The 16,287-nt window shown below is 47.0% G+C and overlaps 1 protein-coding gene across 1 annotated transcript in view; it reads right to left on the reverse strand.

Moving 5' to 3' along the window:
• Positions 1-4,791: 4,791 nt before the first annotated feature.
• The window catches only part of phlpp2 (PH domain and leucine rich repeat protein phosphatase 2), a 33,943-nt gene continuing 22,447 nt past the window's right edge, over positions 4,792-16,287 (reverse strand). The window contains exons 8-19 of the mRNA XM_029256311.1: positions 15,921-16,151; positions 14,702-14,904; positions 14,295-14,355; positions 14,014-14,109; positions 13,091-13,246; positions 11,043-11,243; positions 10,391-10,553; positions 10,174-10,304; positions 9,562-9,675; positions 9,084-9,278; positions 8,732-8,969; positions 4,792-8,608 (exon numbers count right to left, since the gene is read on the reverse strand). Of these exons, the coding sequence (XP_029112144.1) occupies positions 7,319-8,608; positions 8,732-8,969; positions 9,084-9,278; positions 9,562-9,675; positions 10,174-10,304; positions 10,391-10,553; positions 11,043-11,243; positions 13,091-13,246; positions 14,014-14,109; positions 14,295-14,355; positions 14,702-14,904; positions 15,921-16,151 (3,079 nt within the window). The 3' untranslated portion in view covers positions 4,792-7,318. The remainder of the gene's footprint in view (positions 8,609-8,731; positions 8,970-9,083; positions 9,279-9,561; positions 9,676-10,173; positions 10,305-10,390; positions 10,554-11,042; positions 11,244-13,090; positions 13,247-14,013; positions 14,110-14,294; positions 14,356-14,701; positions 14,905-15,920; positions 16,152-16,287) is intronic.

Raw genomic sequence — 16,287 nt, forward strand, 5'->3', positions numbered from 1 at the left:
CGTTTGTAGAGAGACTGCTTGAATCAGGGCTGCGGAGTTTCGGAATTCTAAGTTTGCACTACATGTGGTGCCCATGCAGTAGCAGGTCATGTGTCATCCTCTTCATACAAAGGATGTTAAACATCGATGGAAGATGAAAGTATGGACCACCAATCTTTGCGGGCAGATACGCACACCTGTACACTTATATCGGGCAGAGGATGCGTTGGACTTGGATGTTTCCTACAACCCAGTGCTTTTATTTCGAGCTATAATAGGACCATGGGACAACTGAGGTAGGCATATTAACTCCAGGTATGATGATGCAGTCATAAGAGTGAAATACTGTTTCATTCCAAATTGTTTGGATGTTGCTTTGTGATGTAACATTTAATGTATCAGCTGTAAGTTCACATCTGTTATGTTATTCTCCTAAATAAAGTCAACAGCATTGATCCTTAATATGTGTTTTTCGAACAGCTGGTAGCATAGTGGTTAGAGCAACTACCTTTGGACTCAAAAGGTCACAGGTTTGAGCCTCACCTCCTGCTGTAATACCCTTGAGCAAGGTACTTACCCATTTTTTACTGGAGCAATTTAGGGTAAATAATTATAACCTTAACATTGTAAGTCCCTTTGGAAAAAAGCATCAGCTCAATGAATAAATGTAAACAAAATCAGATTTCATAAAGAAAAGTTCCCAGTCCCTCCAGAAAGAACAATCTTAAGAGCAGTTTTCACAGTATAAATTTTTATTGCTACCTTGGCTGAAAAGATGATCAAAACACAGCTTTTCTGCCCAAAACTAGTCATAGCAGCATGTGAAATTAAAATTTATGAACGCTCACGCACTCACCCTCCATTTCAGACAAGTCCGAATTCTGGCTGAAGAACAGCAAAAGTGCACTCATTAAATCTCTTTCCTTAATAATATAACAACATACTATAACATGTTATCTAACCTAATTACATCCAATAATATGACAGATCTGGAGTATATTTAGCAGTTTTCTGCATGCTAAAATAAAAATATTGTGTGTGGTCTGGATAGTTAAAACAAAGCCTTATAAACAAAAAACTTCCTGTTTGTACAAATTAATCACATTTCTTTATGCACCGTATACATATATTTATATTGGGCATGCTTCAGACAAGTACGTTAATATCTATATATACTTTAAACAAAAAGTAGTACCTTGATGGGTGAAAATTAATGATGGGATTATTAAATCCTAAATTCTGTAGAAGAAACACCTATAAATCGGCAGGAAACAATGAAGTACAAAAATAAACCTCAGCTTTCTTGGCTTTGAGAGAAAATATTTAGGCATTTCTAGAAAACAATTGTACAGAAATAAGGATGAATGAACGTTTACTTTGGTCACAAGTGAGACACCTTCAACAGCCACTTCCTCGTCTCTTGAGCCGTTAACTACATCGCATGCAAACGAGCCGTGGCGCGACAAACATGTCCCCTCACCTGGAGGCGTCTCATCTTGTTTCTTTCAATGCAAGGCTTCCTCAGTTTAGCACAAACGAACATATGTAGGCTTGCCATATCATTCAACTACTTGCCTTCCATAAATATTAAAGGGAATTTCTCAGCCTGGATGCCTCTACCCTGTGCTTCCTTCATCGCTTCTTCAACATGATTTATATACTATATGTATATATTAATCTCTTATTCACTATGTCATTAAGGTTTAACAGGCAAAAATAATACTCCGTGTTACGTACCTCTCTAGCATAAGTTACATTTTTGGTATTATTAACAAAGGTATACTGTAAATAGGCTTTGAACATAGACGCAAATAATACTTAGGCTAAGGTGTCCTTGGAATGAACTCTGTGCACAACTGGCTGCTGGAACCACAGACACGTGCGATTCCCTCCAGGTCCGAGCAGCCTTGGGTCCCAGAAACGCGGAGAACGTCCTCTGGGGAGATTCAGCTTGAATCTACTGCGATATGTGGAACACAGACACACGGAGGAGTTGGCAAAAGGTACACACACCCTGCATGCTTCACCCCTCTCTCTCGCTCACACACACACACACACACACACACACACACACACACACACACACACACACACACACACACACACACACACACACACAACCTGTGTTCATATACATCTTCATAAGACAAAATCGTACAAAACAAGTGTCAACATACTGTTTAACGATATGTACTTTAAAGATATAAGTATGTATTATTTGTAGTGTCTCTGCTGACGTACTGCTTAATTTCCCTCCTGAAACGCAATATAAACGACAGGGCTCGACATTCATTTTTCGCGTGTGGCTGTCCACGACACAGGTACTTTTTACATTTTAGCCATCCGATCAAATTTTGCTACCTGTCCAATTTTGGAACGTGTCTGAAAGACAAAAATAAGTAAACGTCTATGTTTAAAATATCCTTGTAGACTGAGATCAATGCAAGGCAATGTGGGTGTCACATGAAAGGCCTTACAAAAAGGCTCCAACAGAGAAGGTGCCCAGAATAGCGATATTGGGGCCACTTTGTTTTTTTTTTTGACAAATTGGGCTCTTTCTAGCGAGAACACCATTTTCAGACGAGAAGATATGACACAATTAGTGACATCTTCACTATGTTGGGGACCAAACTTGGGAACAGCATGGCGGTGATGGTGAGGAAGAAGCAAAATGTAGTCTTGGAGCTTTAGTTACACAAGCTGAAGAACTGACTCAGGCTGCCAGCCACTGATCACGTTGTTACCGCAGTAACACTGCATCGGAGAGCAGCTCTCGTGATTCCAAGGGCTCCGCCACCTCTCTTCGCACATGCAACAAGTTATACGTTAACTACGTGTTGCACAGGTGGTTGGTTTAAGTCACTGAGTTTATTTAAAGCTGCCTGACACAGGCCACGTGCTCTACTCTCTTGGTTTTATAGTTTTACAACAGTTTGGACACACTAGCTTCAAAGTGAACTCCAAGGTTTTACAGCCCAATAAAGATGGCAAATGGCAGGTCCACTGCCCCCCAGAGGATGGGGGTCTACAGCAGAAACAGAGTCCAGAACATTCTATGAATTTGTACGCAGCACGTACTGTACATTTCCTTACATATAGATATTTTGAAACCCCATCAACTGTGACGGGGGTCATTGCTGTGCATGGAATTTAATATTTTACCTCAATTTATTGTCCACCTTTCCATCGGACTGGTATTGATTAATTCTACTTGTGTGTCCATGAAAATTTAAGCTAATTACCTGGACAGTTGAACAGCTGTTAACATCGAGCCCTGAATAGGTCAAATGGTGATATGTGCAACAGGGAACCTCAAAATCGCCTTCAGCTCTGAGGTCCAAGGTTTCAGTTTCTCTTACACCTCAAAGCTCCACAGACTAGATGGTCCTCCGAGTGGACGACATGCCCTCGGTTTTTAAAAAAAAAAAGGGAAAAAAAAAAAAAAAAAAAAAAACTGCTGGCGTGAGCATGACAGTATCCCTGCTGATCTTGACACGAGCCAGGACTAGCAAAGGCACCTCAACTGAGCTCCTGGTTTTGTAACCTCTTGCCGCGATGCACAAGGTTCAACCCGAGACGTCGCTCCTTGCTCACGACTGCTCGGCAAAACAAAATCGGGGCATACAAGAGCTGAACTGCTAAGGGTTTTGGGCTGCACATACCTACCAAATTGCATTAAGCAGAGTTAAACACATACAGTATCTGTGTGCTCACAGCTGGTTCATTGACACTCGGTGCCATTTCATTCAGAAGACGTGTACAAACAACAGAAGTCTTTTCAGATGCCAATAAGTAATAAAATCCGGAGTAACCTCAGTTCAACAGCTGCAAGCTCCTGTGTCGCATGTAGATGTGCCGTACACCAAGTCTTTCACACAAAGCGCTGCTGCATTCCCCCCAATGGCTTCATTTATACAACTATGTGAAAAAGCTACCAAATCACATTAAGCCTGACTGTCATTTTAAAAAACAGAACTAGAAACATTACTTACAATTAAATAGAAAACTTTACGTTTCATCTAAAAAGATAATTGACTTGCATACAGCATGCCATGGTTTTCAAGAGCGGTGCCCTGCCTTTAAGGCCTCAAAGGCTGTAATGGGAACCAAGTATGAGTTTCACATCTGGTTTGAAGAGAAAAAGCAAAATTTCCAGCCAACCAAAATCAAACCCGAGTGGCAAAAATGAAATTGGATGCGTAGGGCCGCCCACCCGGCTGTCCCGGACAAACGGGGGTTCTGCCCTGCGTGTAAGGCCACGGGGAATACGTCAGTTAGCATAAAGAGCGAGGCCCTTGTGTCGCTACGGCTGCAGCACATGGTTTCTCCACTTCCTAGTGGTACCCAGGACTGTGTGCAGGGATGCCATCAGCCGTTCGCTACGGTAAACAATCAACAGTCTCGTTTTCTTCTGCTGCCAACATACAATGTAGGCACACCTAAAGCTCACACTACTTCTGGGATAAGCAGGCGGCCTCTAATAAGTGGGCAGTTTTTGGCACACCGGGGACACATTTCGAAATTTGAACTGAGAACAGACCAACAGCCATCCTTCTTCAATAATGCCCCATTTATTACATGGAATCCAGTGCAACTTCCTGCTAAAATACATTGGGGCGGTGAGAGGAGTGCTATCAGTGCAGGATACAGGAATGTGAGGTATGCTGCATATGGCACAGAGAGCAGGGGATGCTGGGAGCTTCTGGCCCCCTGCCAGGCAGTAAGAGACTAGAGGGACAACACCCATATGAGATCACTTTTTTTTTTTTTAAAAACATGCACACAGGCCTGCAGGCAGACATGTGCACGCACGCACGCACGCACGCACATTACTAACACAATTTAGCTTGCAAACAAAGAAATAATCACAGAATCCCCATCCTATCATATACCAACCTGCTTCTCACCCATGTCACCATACATAATGTGAAAATGCCTGGGTTTTCAGTGTTGTCACACTCATGCGCCCATCGTGCGGGCTTCGGCTGAATCAGGGCCATGATGAGGACAGGGCACCTGCTACAAACACCTGTCCGGAGCTCCTTGTACAGCCCAGGTGAGTCGCACATGGCTCGACACACTCTCAGCAATGGTTGCTTCGCAACACCACATCCAACAGGTCTCGGCACCCCGGTCAACTAAAGTACAAGGAATGATAGTGAGCAATTTGCGATATAGCAAAAGCGTGTGCGGTTATGTGCTGGAGAAGAAGCGCTGCAGGCACCAAGACAGGGGGAATCAATGGGCTGCAGGTCATGACTCTGCCTCCAGGGGGCGCTATGACCCATAACTCAATCTGTCTCTATGTCCTCTCCTGCATCCATCAATCTCACCACAATCATTACTCTCACAATCATTACGAGCATGCGTGAACTAAGTACCAGATATGCATAACTGACAGGCTAATAAAGTGCATAACAACAACAGTATGATTGATAATGTCTCATAGCACCTCTCCTCCTTTGTTATGAATGTTGCTCCACACGCTCCCTTTCCTTGCTGAAAAAAAAAATAAATTAAAACAAATGAAAACAGAGAACAGGTCTTAGCCAGTAAGCATACAGCACGGTTAAAGCTGTTTTGTCGGTACCATACGTACAATTTCTACAATTACATAGATAATATCTTCTCTCTAATGTCAGAATGCATAATACACATCCAGTTGAATACTTTTTATTATCTGTGATTTGTGTGATGTGGATTTTTTCTCTAAGTGTAATGCTCTCTTTCAGCTTGATCGCAACGCTTCATTTCAGCATAAATGTTGTTCTTGGTTATGCTCTCAGTACCGATGTCACCCAAGGGTCACCTGCTCATGTACCAGCACAAAGGAGCAACGCTGAACGGCATGTGAAAGAAGTCACAGAAGGAGTAACACAGTAATTTTCACACTGGGACTGGCATGGCCCTACACATACGCGCTACTGCCAGTGGTACCGCAGTACACAGCCCGGTCTGTCGAGCTCTAAACAAGTCAGCGGCCTCGTCCTTCGATGCTTCTTTCAGAGACTCCGCTACGGCCTGGCCTGCTTGGAGATATGAACAGTGCAGGAAGCACATCCACCTTGCTTTTCATCACAAACACACCATCACGATGCTGAAATAAACACTCTCTGGCTACTGGCATTCCAAGTATGGTGAACATTGTACAAGCTGAGTACAGTGTGCATTGAGAACTGTCAGGACCATACAGGTCAGTTATGTTCAGCACAGTAAGGTTCAAATACAGTTTACGGACTAACGGTACTTTTTACTCTTAGACCCCCCATTGCCTCGCTTGGTCCTCAGAGTTGCAGTGGCAACACACTGCTGGATTAAACAGGTCTGCAAATAAAACAAGTCATTTGGAATGCATAATTTAACATCAGTGGCGAGGGCTGCGAGTTTGACAGAATGCGAGCGAGGTGTCCCCGCACACCATGGCTAACCGGGCCGTGACCGGAGAACAATCCACAATTCCACTGCAGGCCTTGCAGGCTCCAGGTTTGCACCGACCGTTAGGTCGCACTGTAACTGCTCCAGCAGACGTCCCTCACAGAGCGGTCGCATATCAGGAGTGCAGTTTCTCTTTACAGAAATGTAGAAACTTTAGAAATTAGGTTTTAAGTGCATTCTTCTCTCAGACATATTCAGCAAACTATTGCACGCTTCAAAAATGAAAAACCAGTCAACTGGTGGCTACTAGGCTCAGGCAAACAAGCCAAGGTCTGCCTTCATCCACAGTGGAGCACAGCTATGAGACCTGGAGCTGTGGGACACACAGGCTGCCACCAGACTGTCACACACCTTGACAGTCCAACAGAAGCACCAGGATGCAGGAGTCCTCTAGGACTGTCCCCACCTGGTACTGTCTACAGTAGGCACTTTAGAAACGGTTCTACTTTAAACCTGTTCTGTTCCATGACTTCAAACTTACACCAACATGCCTGCAGGTTCTTCTGAACAGGAGGTCTGTGCAATTAAAAAAAAATAAAAATAATAATAAAAAAAGACAAAAGCCACGCAACCATATACATAAAGGGACATGTTGCAGACACTTTTTGCAATGCCACACGAATGAGGTATTCCACTTTCAGGCATGTGTTTTGGCCTCGTCCATATCGGCTTCTTGCTCCTTAGTGCTTCTCCTTGGTTTGTTGAATTCATGGCCTTAGGGGCACTGTAACCACCAGAGGGTTCAATTTACCAGGCATGAAGCGTCACATGGACCCCACATACTATGAGCCCCTTTAAAAACACCAGACAAAAGCATTCCTGCAACAACCCACAGATCTCACGTCCCACCCCGAGCACAGGGTCACCCACAATGCCGCAGTGCAGCTCTGTGCTGTGGTATCATCTACAGCGCGGTATCGTAGACTTCCTGCTGGAGGGCAGAGGGCGGCACCAGATCCCGCTGAGGCAACTGGGAAGGCTGGGGGTTCTCCAATTCAGTGTCTCTGGCCGAGGAGGTGGGCGAGGAGGATGTAGGCGGGGGTCCGGGAACAATGGCGTTTTGAGCCCTGAGCTGCTCCCACACGTCCTGCTCGAGGCTCGCCGGCACCACCAGCTGGTCCTCGGGGTCCTGCTGGGCAGGTGCTGAGAAGTAGCCTGACTTCTTTTTGGGGGCCTCCAGGGCCACTTCAATGAGGTTGTGACTGTCCTCCAGCGCCACCACAGAGCCATTTGAGAGCTTCTTACCGAAGAGGCTGGAGGTCGAGGGGGACTTCTTGAGGTCTGAGATCTCCCTCCCGCACACGGCCAGCAGGCATCCGTTGGTGGCCGAAACTACCACGTTGTTTTGAAGCCGCAGCTTCTCGCCAAAACCCCCATTGGAGAAACTGGAGCCTCGATCATGAGTGGGCCCCTGATCATCAGGGCCCTCCCGACTCCCCGAGCGGATCTGGAACGCACAGCAGTGGATGTCCACCTCCACCTCTAGCTTGCTTCCGTTAGAAATGACACCCTCCAGGGGCACCTCATCATCACTGTCCAGCCCGTTATCCGACTGGTTGCTGGAGAAGGTGGCGCTGGATGGCTGGCGCTGGAACAGTGCAGGGTGGGTGACTGCAGGACCGCCACCTCCGATGCCACAGAGCGTGGCGGCCGGGTGCAGGCTACAGCGCCTGTCGGGCCGGGAGGCCGGGCCGGAAGACGGGTGTTCATCAGAGGCTGTGGAACCTGCTTCGCTGCCCACTTCCGAGGCTGAAATTTCACTGCTGAATTCTGAGGCGATGCCACTGCTGGAGGAAGGTGTGGCTGGCTCCCCAAGGGTCACAGCCACTGGGAGGACTGTCCCCACTGTGCCGGGTTTGCCCTCCCCAGCGGCGAGGGGTGGCTCGCAAGTACAGCTGTCCTCAGCGACATGTAGCGCCACCACCACCGCCCCCACATTGTCCCGACAGCCATAACTCTGAGCCAGCGTGCACAGCTTCTTAGCAGCAGCCCGGGGGTCCCGCACCGCCAAGACAGTAGTCACTGCCTCCTGGTAGGACACCTTCTCAAAAAGCGCCCGGTTGCCCATTATCAGAAACTCATCCTGGGCACAGAGAGGCTCTGTACGCACCCACGGTTTCGGCAGCACCCAGGCGAAGAGGTATGAGCAGCCCAGCAGACGCGAACAGCAGGTCACGCCGCTCACCTTGTTGTCCTGAAACACAAGCCAGTAAGTTTTAGAGACGAGAATGGTGCATCCTGCACTTGACCCCTAATTTCAACACACACTGACTCAGTCTCACACTCAAGGAGATCAGCAGTGGGGCAAGACTGGTACCTCTGTAACAATGGCCTTGCCCTGTTTGACACGCTCTGTCTCCTCTGTGCACTGCTCCAGGCTGAACACTTTGGAAAGGGGCAGCGGCTGTCCATCCCGACACAGCACAGCTTGGCAGGTGCCCACGTTGGCCAGGGTAAGGCTGAAGTAGCCGCTCTGGTCCGTGGCAGCGGCCTCATGGTGGATGTAGCAAAGAAGTGCTGAGGCGCCCAGTTTCTGCCCAGCCATGCCCAGCTTCCTGCACCACACAGGGGAAAGGAGGGAAGGAGAATCTGAGGACAGACTTTCAAACTTCTTCCATTACACTAAATTTACTTAATTAGCACCTTAATTTACTTAAGATGCACCGTACCGATGGGATGTGAGGAAGGTGTTGCACATGTACACAGTGTCCACACTGGAGTGCTGGATCTCCTCCGACAGCACATCTCCCATGGTGCACTGCAGCAGACGGGGAACCTCCTCGTTGCGGTCCCCGTCAAAGATGCCGTAGGCTGCCTCCATGCTGCCCCCGAAATGGTCCACTGCCAGGACTGACACGCACAGCCTGTTTCCAGTAGAAACCAAGTAGTACAGGGATTATTGAAGGGCAAGAAAACCTACGCACACACAGACATACACACCTTGAACCGTGCCAACCCCAGGGAGTAGTCTAATTAGAAACCCACACCACAGAGGTCTCGAACCTACCCAGAACACCAAAGCAAGATAGCGTTTATTAGAGACCACTGGTGTCTGACACTGATAGGAAGTTTTGTGCATCACGACACAGATTAGCTGCTGCCCTTTCAAAGACATCCCTCCCACAATGGTCAAACCCCGACCCTCACTTGTTCCTCTGGCCGCTCATCTCGGCATAGCCATGGCTCCAGAGACTGGAGGAGCTGAGGGAATCTCCAGCGCTCACCACTGGCTTCTGGTCCAGTTTAAGGGTGGTAATGTGACTGCGAGGGGAGATGATGTCACAGTCAGGGGACAGACAGCAGACCAATAAGAGAGAAGGAAAAAGGTCATAAACTAGTGATTTTTGTTCCACCACCAGACAACTCCCGTGAAGAACAAAACTACCTTTCTTTAGATACTACCAATCTACATTCCCATTATGATAATTCAAACTGGGTTCGAATCCAGCTCAGCCTGCTTGGAGTTTTCATGGTCTTCATGTGGGTTTCTCCAGGTGTTCTGAGTTCATCCCACAGGCCAAAGACATGTATTTTAGGAGACCTGGTCACTCTAAACTGCCCTTAGTGTGCGTGAGTGAGTGTATGTGTGATTGCTGTACAATACAGGGCATACGCTGTTTCACCCCCTAGACTACCACGACCCTGCGCTGAACAAGTGATTGCTGGTAGCCGAAAGATGATTCAGATGGCACAATTTTGACATCCACCCCACTCAGTGTCCCCAGGGCAAAGTAGAGGCAGGTGGTCCATCACAATAACCTGAAAAGGTTGAGGGTCTTGTGCTCAAGGATGAGGCTGCTGTTGCCCGTCAGGTCCAGCTCCTGCAGGGTCGGGGGAAGGGAGTCTGGAAGCAGGATCTCAGTCAGCTCATTACAGCTGAGGTCCACGAGCTGCAGGGAGGGATGGGGCTGTGAGCGACAAATGAGATGTGCGCACGCGACCGTAGACAGATAAACACACACGCAGCAGAGCCAACCTTGATCTCTGGCAGCCCCAGAATCTCGGGAAACACGGTGATGTGGTTGGAGTGAGCAATGAGGGTGTGAAGCCTCTTGCAGCTAGACACAGTGGATGGTATGGTCTTCAGGTTGTTTCCACTAAGGTTCAGCTCCTCCAGGAGCTCCAGCTTACTCAGCTTGCTATGACAAGAGACCACAAGGGGGTGCTGATTGAGGCAGAAATGGTTTACCATTGCCTCCTTCTGCATATCTTTGGGTTGAAAATACTGGGAGGACATGCAAACACAGCTCACCCTGTGCTGGATTTCAGTCTACGTTAGAATGAGTAGCTTAGGAGCTGCGAGACGCCAGCCTAACCCGCTGCACCACTGTGCTGCTATGTATCTCCTAGTTACATCTTATTTGCTTATTTATTTAAACTTATTGCTCGGTACACCAGGTGACAGTTATTTTCACAGGAAACTCAGCAAACATGTAACTGGGCTAAAGATTATTAATAAATGAAAACAGGTGGTGCATCATTGTTTCCAACACAAGTCACTGAGAAAGCAGTATTTATGATTACCACCGGAACACCAGTTGCCTGATCTTGCTGAAGTAGTTTAATCAATTTGACGTCTCTGACTGCCATTACTATGGCTGTAAAGAAGGAGAAGAGGAAGGTGATACCTGGCAGGGAAGGAGAGCAGCTGGTTGTAAGCCATGTGCAGCACACGCAGGTTCTGGTGTCCCACCAGCAGGGCGGCGCAGTGCTCACTCAGGTTGTTGCTAGTGAGGTACAGTTCCTGTAGGGTGCTGAGGCTCTCCTCTGACGGACTGCTGGGAGGAATAGTCTCCAAGGAGTTGGCCGACAAGTTCAGGTATCTCAGACTGCGCGAAAGGGGAAGAGTTCAAGCGAAAGCGAGAACGGCCAGATAAGACTGCAGTTTCTACAATTCCTGTAACAGGGCACTGAACATTCCCAAGTACCTTGACAACATTTACATACAAAGGTGTATTTATTAGGACATTATCAGCACTAGTGTATAACGTGATAAGGTGACAAGTTAATCATTAAAGAATATTATCACAAATTTTCTATGCGGTACAAAAGCACAAATGAATGAGTCAAAAGGGGCAAATAATTTACCAATATTTGAAGTGCTGAACTGAACTTTTATGTTTCCTCTATTCATCACAAGCACTTTTAAAATCTGACCAAACAGAATATAAAGCCCCCAGCAAAAAATTAAAAGCACCGAGACCCATTCAGATTTTTAACTGTTTGATTATGTCACATCAGCCTATTTCAATAATGTTTGCCTTTATTTAATGGGAAAAATAAGCTCTCTATAAGCTCAGTTGCTGAAAGATGCACTTTCTTCCGCTCTGTATCAGTCCGGGGGAGCAGGAATCAAACTGAGTTTTTTCAAGGATACTGCAGCATTAGTGAGGTTCAAACCAGCAACCTTCAGGCTATAAAAGTTCATTTCCATAACTATTCTGCTGACAGCAAAACATAATGGGGGAAAAAAATAAAGCTAGGTAGAAACAGTACCATTACAGAGCTGGGAGAAGGGACTGGGGGACTGTGGTACTCCAGACATCTGTATGAGCGACCCTTCTGGCTCGTGGTCTAGCAGTGATTTCTCAGAGATGGAACAGGAGCCTGCAGTAGGGAGTGTGTCCACCAGGTGTTGGCGAATTAGGTTTAGAAGCGCAACACAAACTGCTGGGGCACCTGCACTGTGCTAGGGCCCGACCTTAGCCATGGCCCAAGAGGCTCTGCCTGCAGCCCAGCAAACACATTGTCGTAACACTGCCTCTCCAGAGCAACTGCAACTCACAGGACACAGCGCATCACTCCAAAACCTACCTGCCACACAGCTTTCTCCAGACCCAGTGCCTCAGACAATGGATCTCAATGGAGCTCTTTTTCCAACCGTTGTTTATGTCATGTTATTTTGACTGCATTTTATGTTGGTTCATTTATTTAGCAAAAAATTAACTTCAGTTCTTTAACAAATTTTACACTTTCAGTCATTTCTACAGGATGATGACTGAATTACCACTTCTATCGCTGCTGACAATTTCTGCATCCACTATATGAATTGGTCTTAACTATACGTGCTCCTGCCAGGTGACGCTGGTCAGACAACAGACCAATAAAAGAGAAAGAAGAGGTCATAATCTAGTGAATTCTGTTCCACCACACAACAGACCACTGAAACACATCTGAATGCCCAGGAGGGGTTGGCAGCCACTGGTACTGTGACCTCTAGCTTTTTCTGTTTTCCTTGCCTCAGTTGCAAGTTGGCTTACTTATGGACTGATAGCAAACCATCCTCTTTGTTTCCTTTCATCACTTCTGTATGTGCTCAGTTGCTCAGCACCGTGTCACTCTGTTGAGAAGAATACTTCATAAAAATAAACAAACATTTCACAGAAGCAATTCAGTGTCAGTAATCATGCCAAGTAATTTTTGGAAACCAGGCCCACAACCTTCTGTCCTCAGACCAAGTACATAACTACTAGGCTAACCTGTTTAAGCTGACGGGTGAAGCTTTAGGAGTCATGAAGAGATGTAATGATGAAAAGTGTTAAAGCAGAAGTGGAATGTAGTAGATTAGACCCTGTGAGCAGAGTGTGACTTCACTACATAGACAGAGCATTTGCCACTGGCTGCAAAGCCCACCCGAGGGCAAGAGCCAAGGGAGGGGGATAGGTTAGTGACCTACTTTAAGGCTTTGTAGAAGAAGTTCTCTGGGAGCTCGCTCAGCTTGTTGTGCTGGAGGTCGAGCGCCTCGAGGGGGATGTGGTCCAGAAGATCCGGCAGTCGACACAGTTGATTGTTGCCCGCAAGGAGCTTCCTCAAGCTCAGACTACTGAGGAGTCTGGGAAAGATGGGGGGACAGGTCGGGACGGAGACGGTGCAAAAGACAGAAAGCAGTCACGATCTGCTGTGCACTCCATCATCAGTAGATCAAGGGCAGAAAAACTTCAGAGTCAAGCAGTCCATCAAGGCTCTTTCTCAAGTGCTCCACCTTTACAGCTCAAAACATTTAGACAAACACGGGGGCACAAGAACATAGATCCACATAACCGCATAGCTGTCGTAGAAATTATGCAAAGTGCTGGTGTCTAATGTGGAAAAACGAGGGCCTCTTAAAATGCGATAGTTTAGATGTCAAACAAGGAGCGTAAGAGCTTTGGCGTAAGTGTGGTTTCATCACCCATCATGAATGTTTGAACACTTGTGATCAGAGAGACTGCACAAAGACAGCCTTTGATTTCTGCCCGATCCTCCACAATATGCCAAGAGCCTCTGTCTGTGAGCCCTCAGTAGTTATTTCAGGATATTTCCACTTGGACAGGACTTGAACTGTTCTATTGATACAGCAAATTAACACTCTATAAAACAAATCACTGCTAAGTGTCAAGACAGTAATTATGTAATTTAATGGACTAATAAGTTATGGAGCTGGTTACAGGGAAGGATATCAGTCACATTTGTTTTCACAGATTAAAGGGTTATGAGAAGTTTCTGGCTGAGTTTCTCCTTGGGAACAGCACAGAGAACTTTGAGAGCTGGATCTGAATTTGAGAGTGAGCAGCGTGAAAAGCCGTACGAAATCTGTTCAAACCCTAGCGAGATGCTCACCTGCCAGGCAACTCGGACAGGAGGTTGTGCGTGATGTCCAGCACCTCGATTTTCCGGGTGTCACACACCCAGTCTGGCAGGTACTCCAGGCTGTTCCTGTCAGTGACATGGAACAGTCAGCTGTTACAGAGGGAATCTGTGCATCGTGATTCCAATTCTGAATCATTTCTTCGTACACATCATACATGTTATTCAAATAAGTGCAATGCAGAAAGGTTTTTTGTTATTAACGTTGCCGATGAAGTCGAAAAATTAAGAAACACACCAACTAAAGTCCTCACCGTGATAAATCCAGGTGGGTCAGCTGATTAGGAACAGGGTAGATATTTACTGTGCTAAGGCCTGTGGATGACAGGAGCATCAACAGGTCCCATCACTCAAAATAAACAAAAAACACATTAAATGACATACATACATGGAAAATGCTGCAATTACTGTACTAGAGTGAGCTGCTTGCAAGTTAGAGATCTCAGTAAAAGGCAGGAGAAGGCCTTGCTATTACACCTGGGTGGAAAGAACTAATTGCTTCAGGAAAAACAGAATGCAATATGAATAAAACATGAGTAAACATGTGGAACTGTACTCTACAGCAAAATCATGGTAGCTAACCAAGTATAGTAGAGTTAGCAAGTAAAAACTGCAAAAGATGACACTGAGGTATTTAAGAGGCCTGTGTTCCTGGACTCACGGTTGCCGCTGGCGTAGAGCGCACGTAGGGCGAACCCACTCAGGGTGAGTGCCCCCAGATGGTTGTGCTGGCAGTTCAGCGTCTCCAGATTGCAGGCAGAAGACAGGTCTAGCGAGGTCAGGTGGTTGTCTCTCACATCCATGTGTGTGATGAGCTTTAGCACATCAGGGCTGCCGCTTTGCAACATGTGCAGTCCGTTCAGTCTGGGGAGACAGACAGGACGGCAGGGTGTCACCACACTGGCCACTAACCCAGCTGATGAGAGAGAGTGTGGTTACAGTGCTGAGGACACTACATGGCTGTGGATAAACCACACCTGCCAAAACCTCCCAACACTTAGTCATTGACTTTTGTCTACTCTAGAGGATGCATTTTTAAGCATCTCCCAAAATGCACATGCCATAATGCTGAGTCCTAATGCGCCATATAGGGGACATCTGAGACTTTTAAATGACACCATATATTTGGGGGTGGGGCTTGAACAACTTCCTATAAACTTTTTTGGGTTTGAGGAGAAAATCCATGATAATATACCATCAAGGTGTCCCTTAGAGTACATCGGAGGAGAACTAGAGAAGAAAATGTTTCTCCTGCTGTCCAGGCACCCCCATAGGCATGCTTCACATGACCAGAAAGTAAGGTCATGTCATTGCAACTCTTGAAGCTCTCTGCTAGACTGTCAGAGGGAAGCTTTTCTCTGTGACAGGTGGCTGCCAGTGTAAACCCCATCGGTCTCCCTAGGCTTTCAGTTTGTCACATGTAAACTACCCCCACACACTGTCTGTTTCCCGTGTCCCTGCCACATATAGCTTAGAGATCACAAATTTACTGTACTGCTATACAGCTGAAGTGCGGGATGAAAAACTGCAATGGCAGCACACCTCTGTTGGGGGGGAAAGAGCAGCTGTGAAAGAAACGCCCTTGTCGGAGGATGATTCAGAGTGATGGTAAATGAGATGACAATACAGGTCACGGGACAGCAGGCAGGGGAAAAATGACACTGCTTCAGGGAGCCGGGGACAGCCCAGGAGGAGGTCCTGTCAGGCCTCCATCAGCCCAATCCTCCATTCAGCCCTCTCCTCTACCTCCTGGGAGTGGGGCTACTCTTACACTTCCAACAAGCATCGATTCAGCCCGAGGTGATGGATGGGTGTTTTCCAATGGAGATGCAGTGGAGGTCAGCTATGGTGGAGGACGTGTGTGTGTGTGTGTGTGTTACCGCAAGTCGATGCTCTTCAGGTGGCCCATGCGCGCTAGGCTGCCCAGTTCCAGCGTCTCCACCCTGTTGCCTGCCATGGCCAACCGGTCAACGCCAGTCAGCTTCTCCAGGACAGCAGGCACGGTAGTAAAGTTGTTGAAGGAAAGGCCCAGGCTGCAGAGCTGTGATAGGCCACCCAACTCCTCGGGCAGAGAGTCCAGGTGGTTTCCATCCAGGGACAGCGTCTGCAGACTGGTTGAGGGTGTGACACAGGTCAGATGGTGGGGACACCCAACAAACACCCAGAGGCTGGAGCATCAAATACTCAGATATTAGTCAGAAAGAATCCAGAAACAAACACATTCTTGCTACCGCAAGCCCCCAATCC

This window comes from Scleropages formosus, chromosome 11 (genome assembly GCF_900964775.1).
Source record: "Scleropages formosus chromosome 11, fSclFor1.1, whole genome shotgun sequence".
Lineage (NCBI taxonomy): Eukaryota > Metazoa > Chordata > Actinopteri > Osteoglossiformes > Osteoglossidae > Scleropages > Scleropages formosus.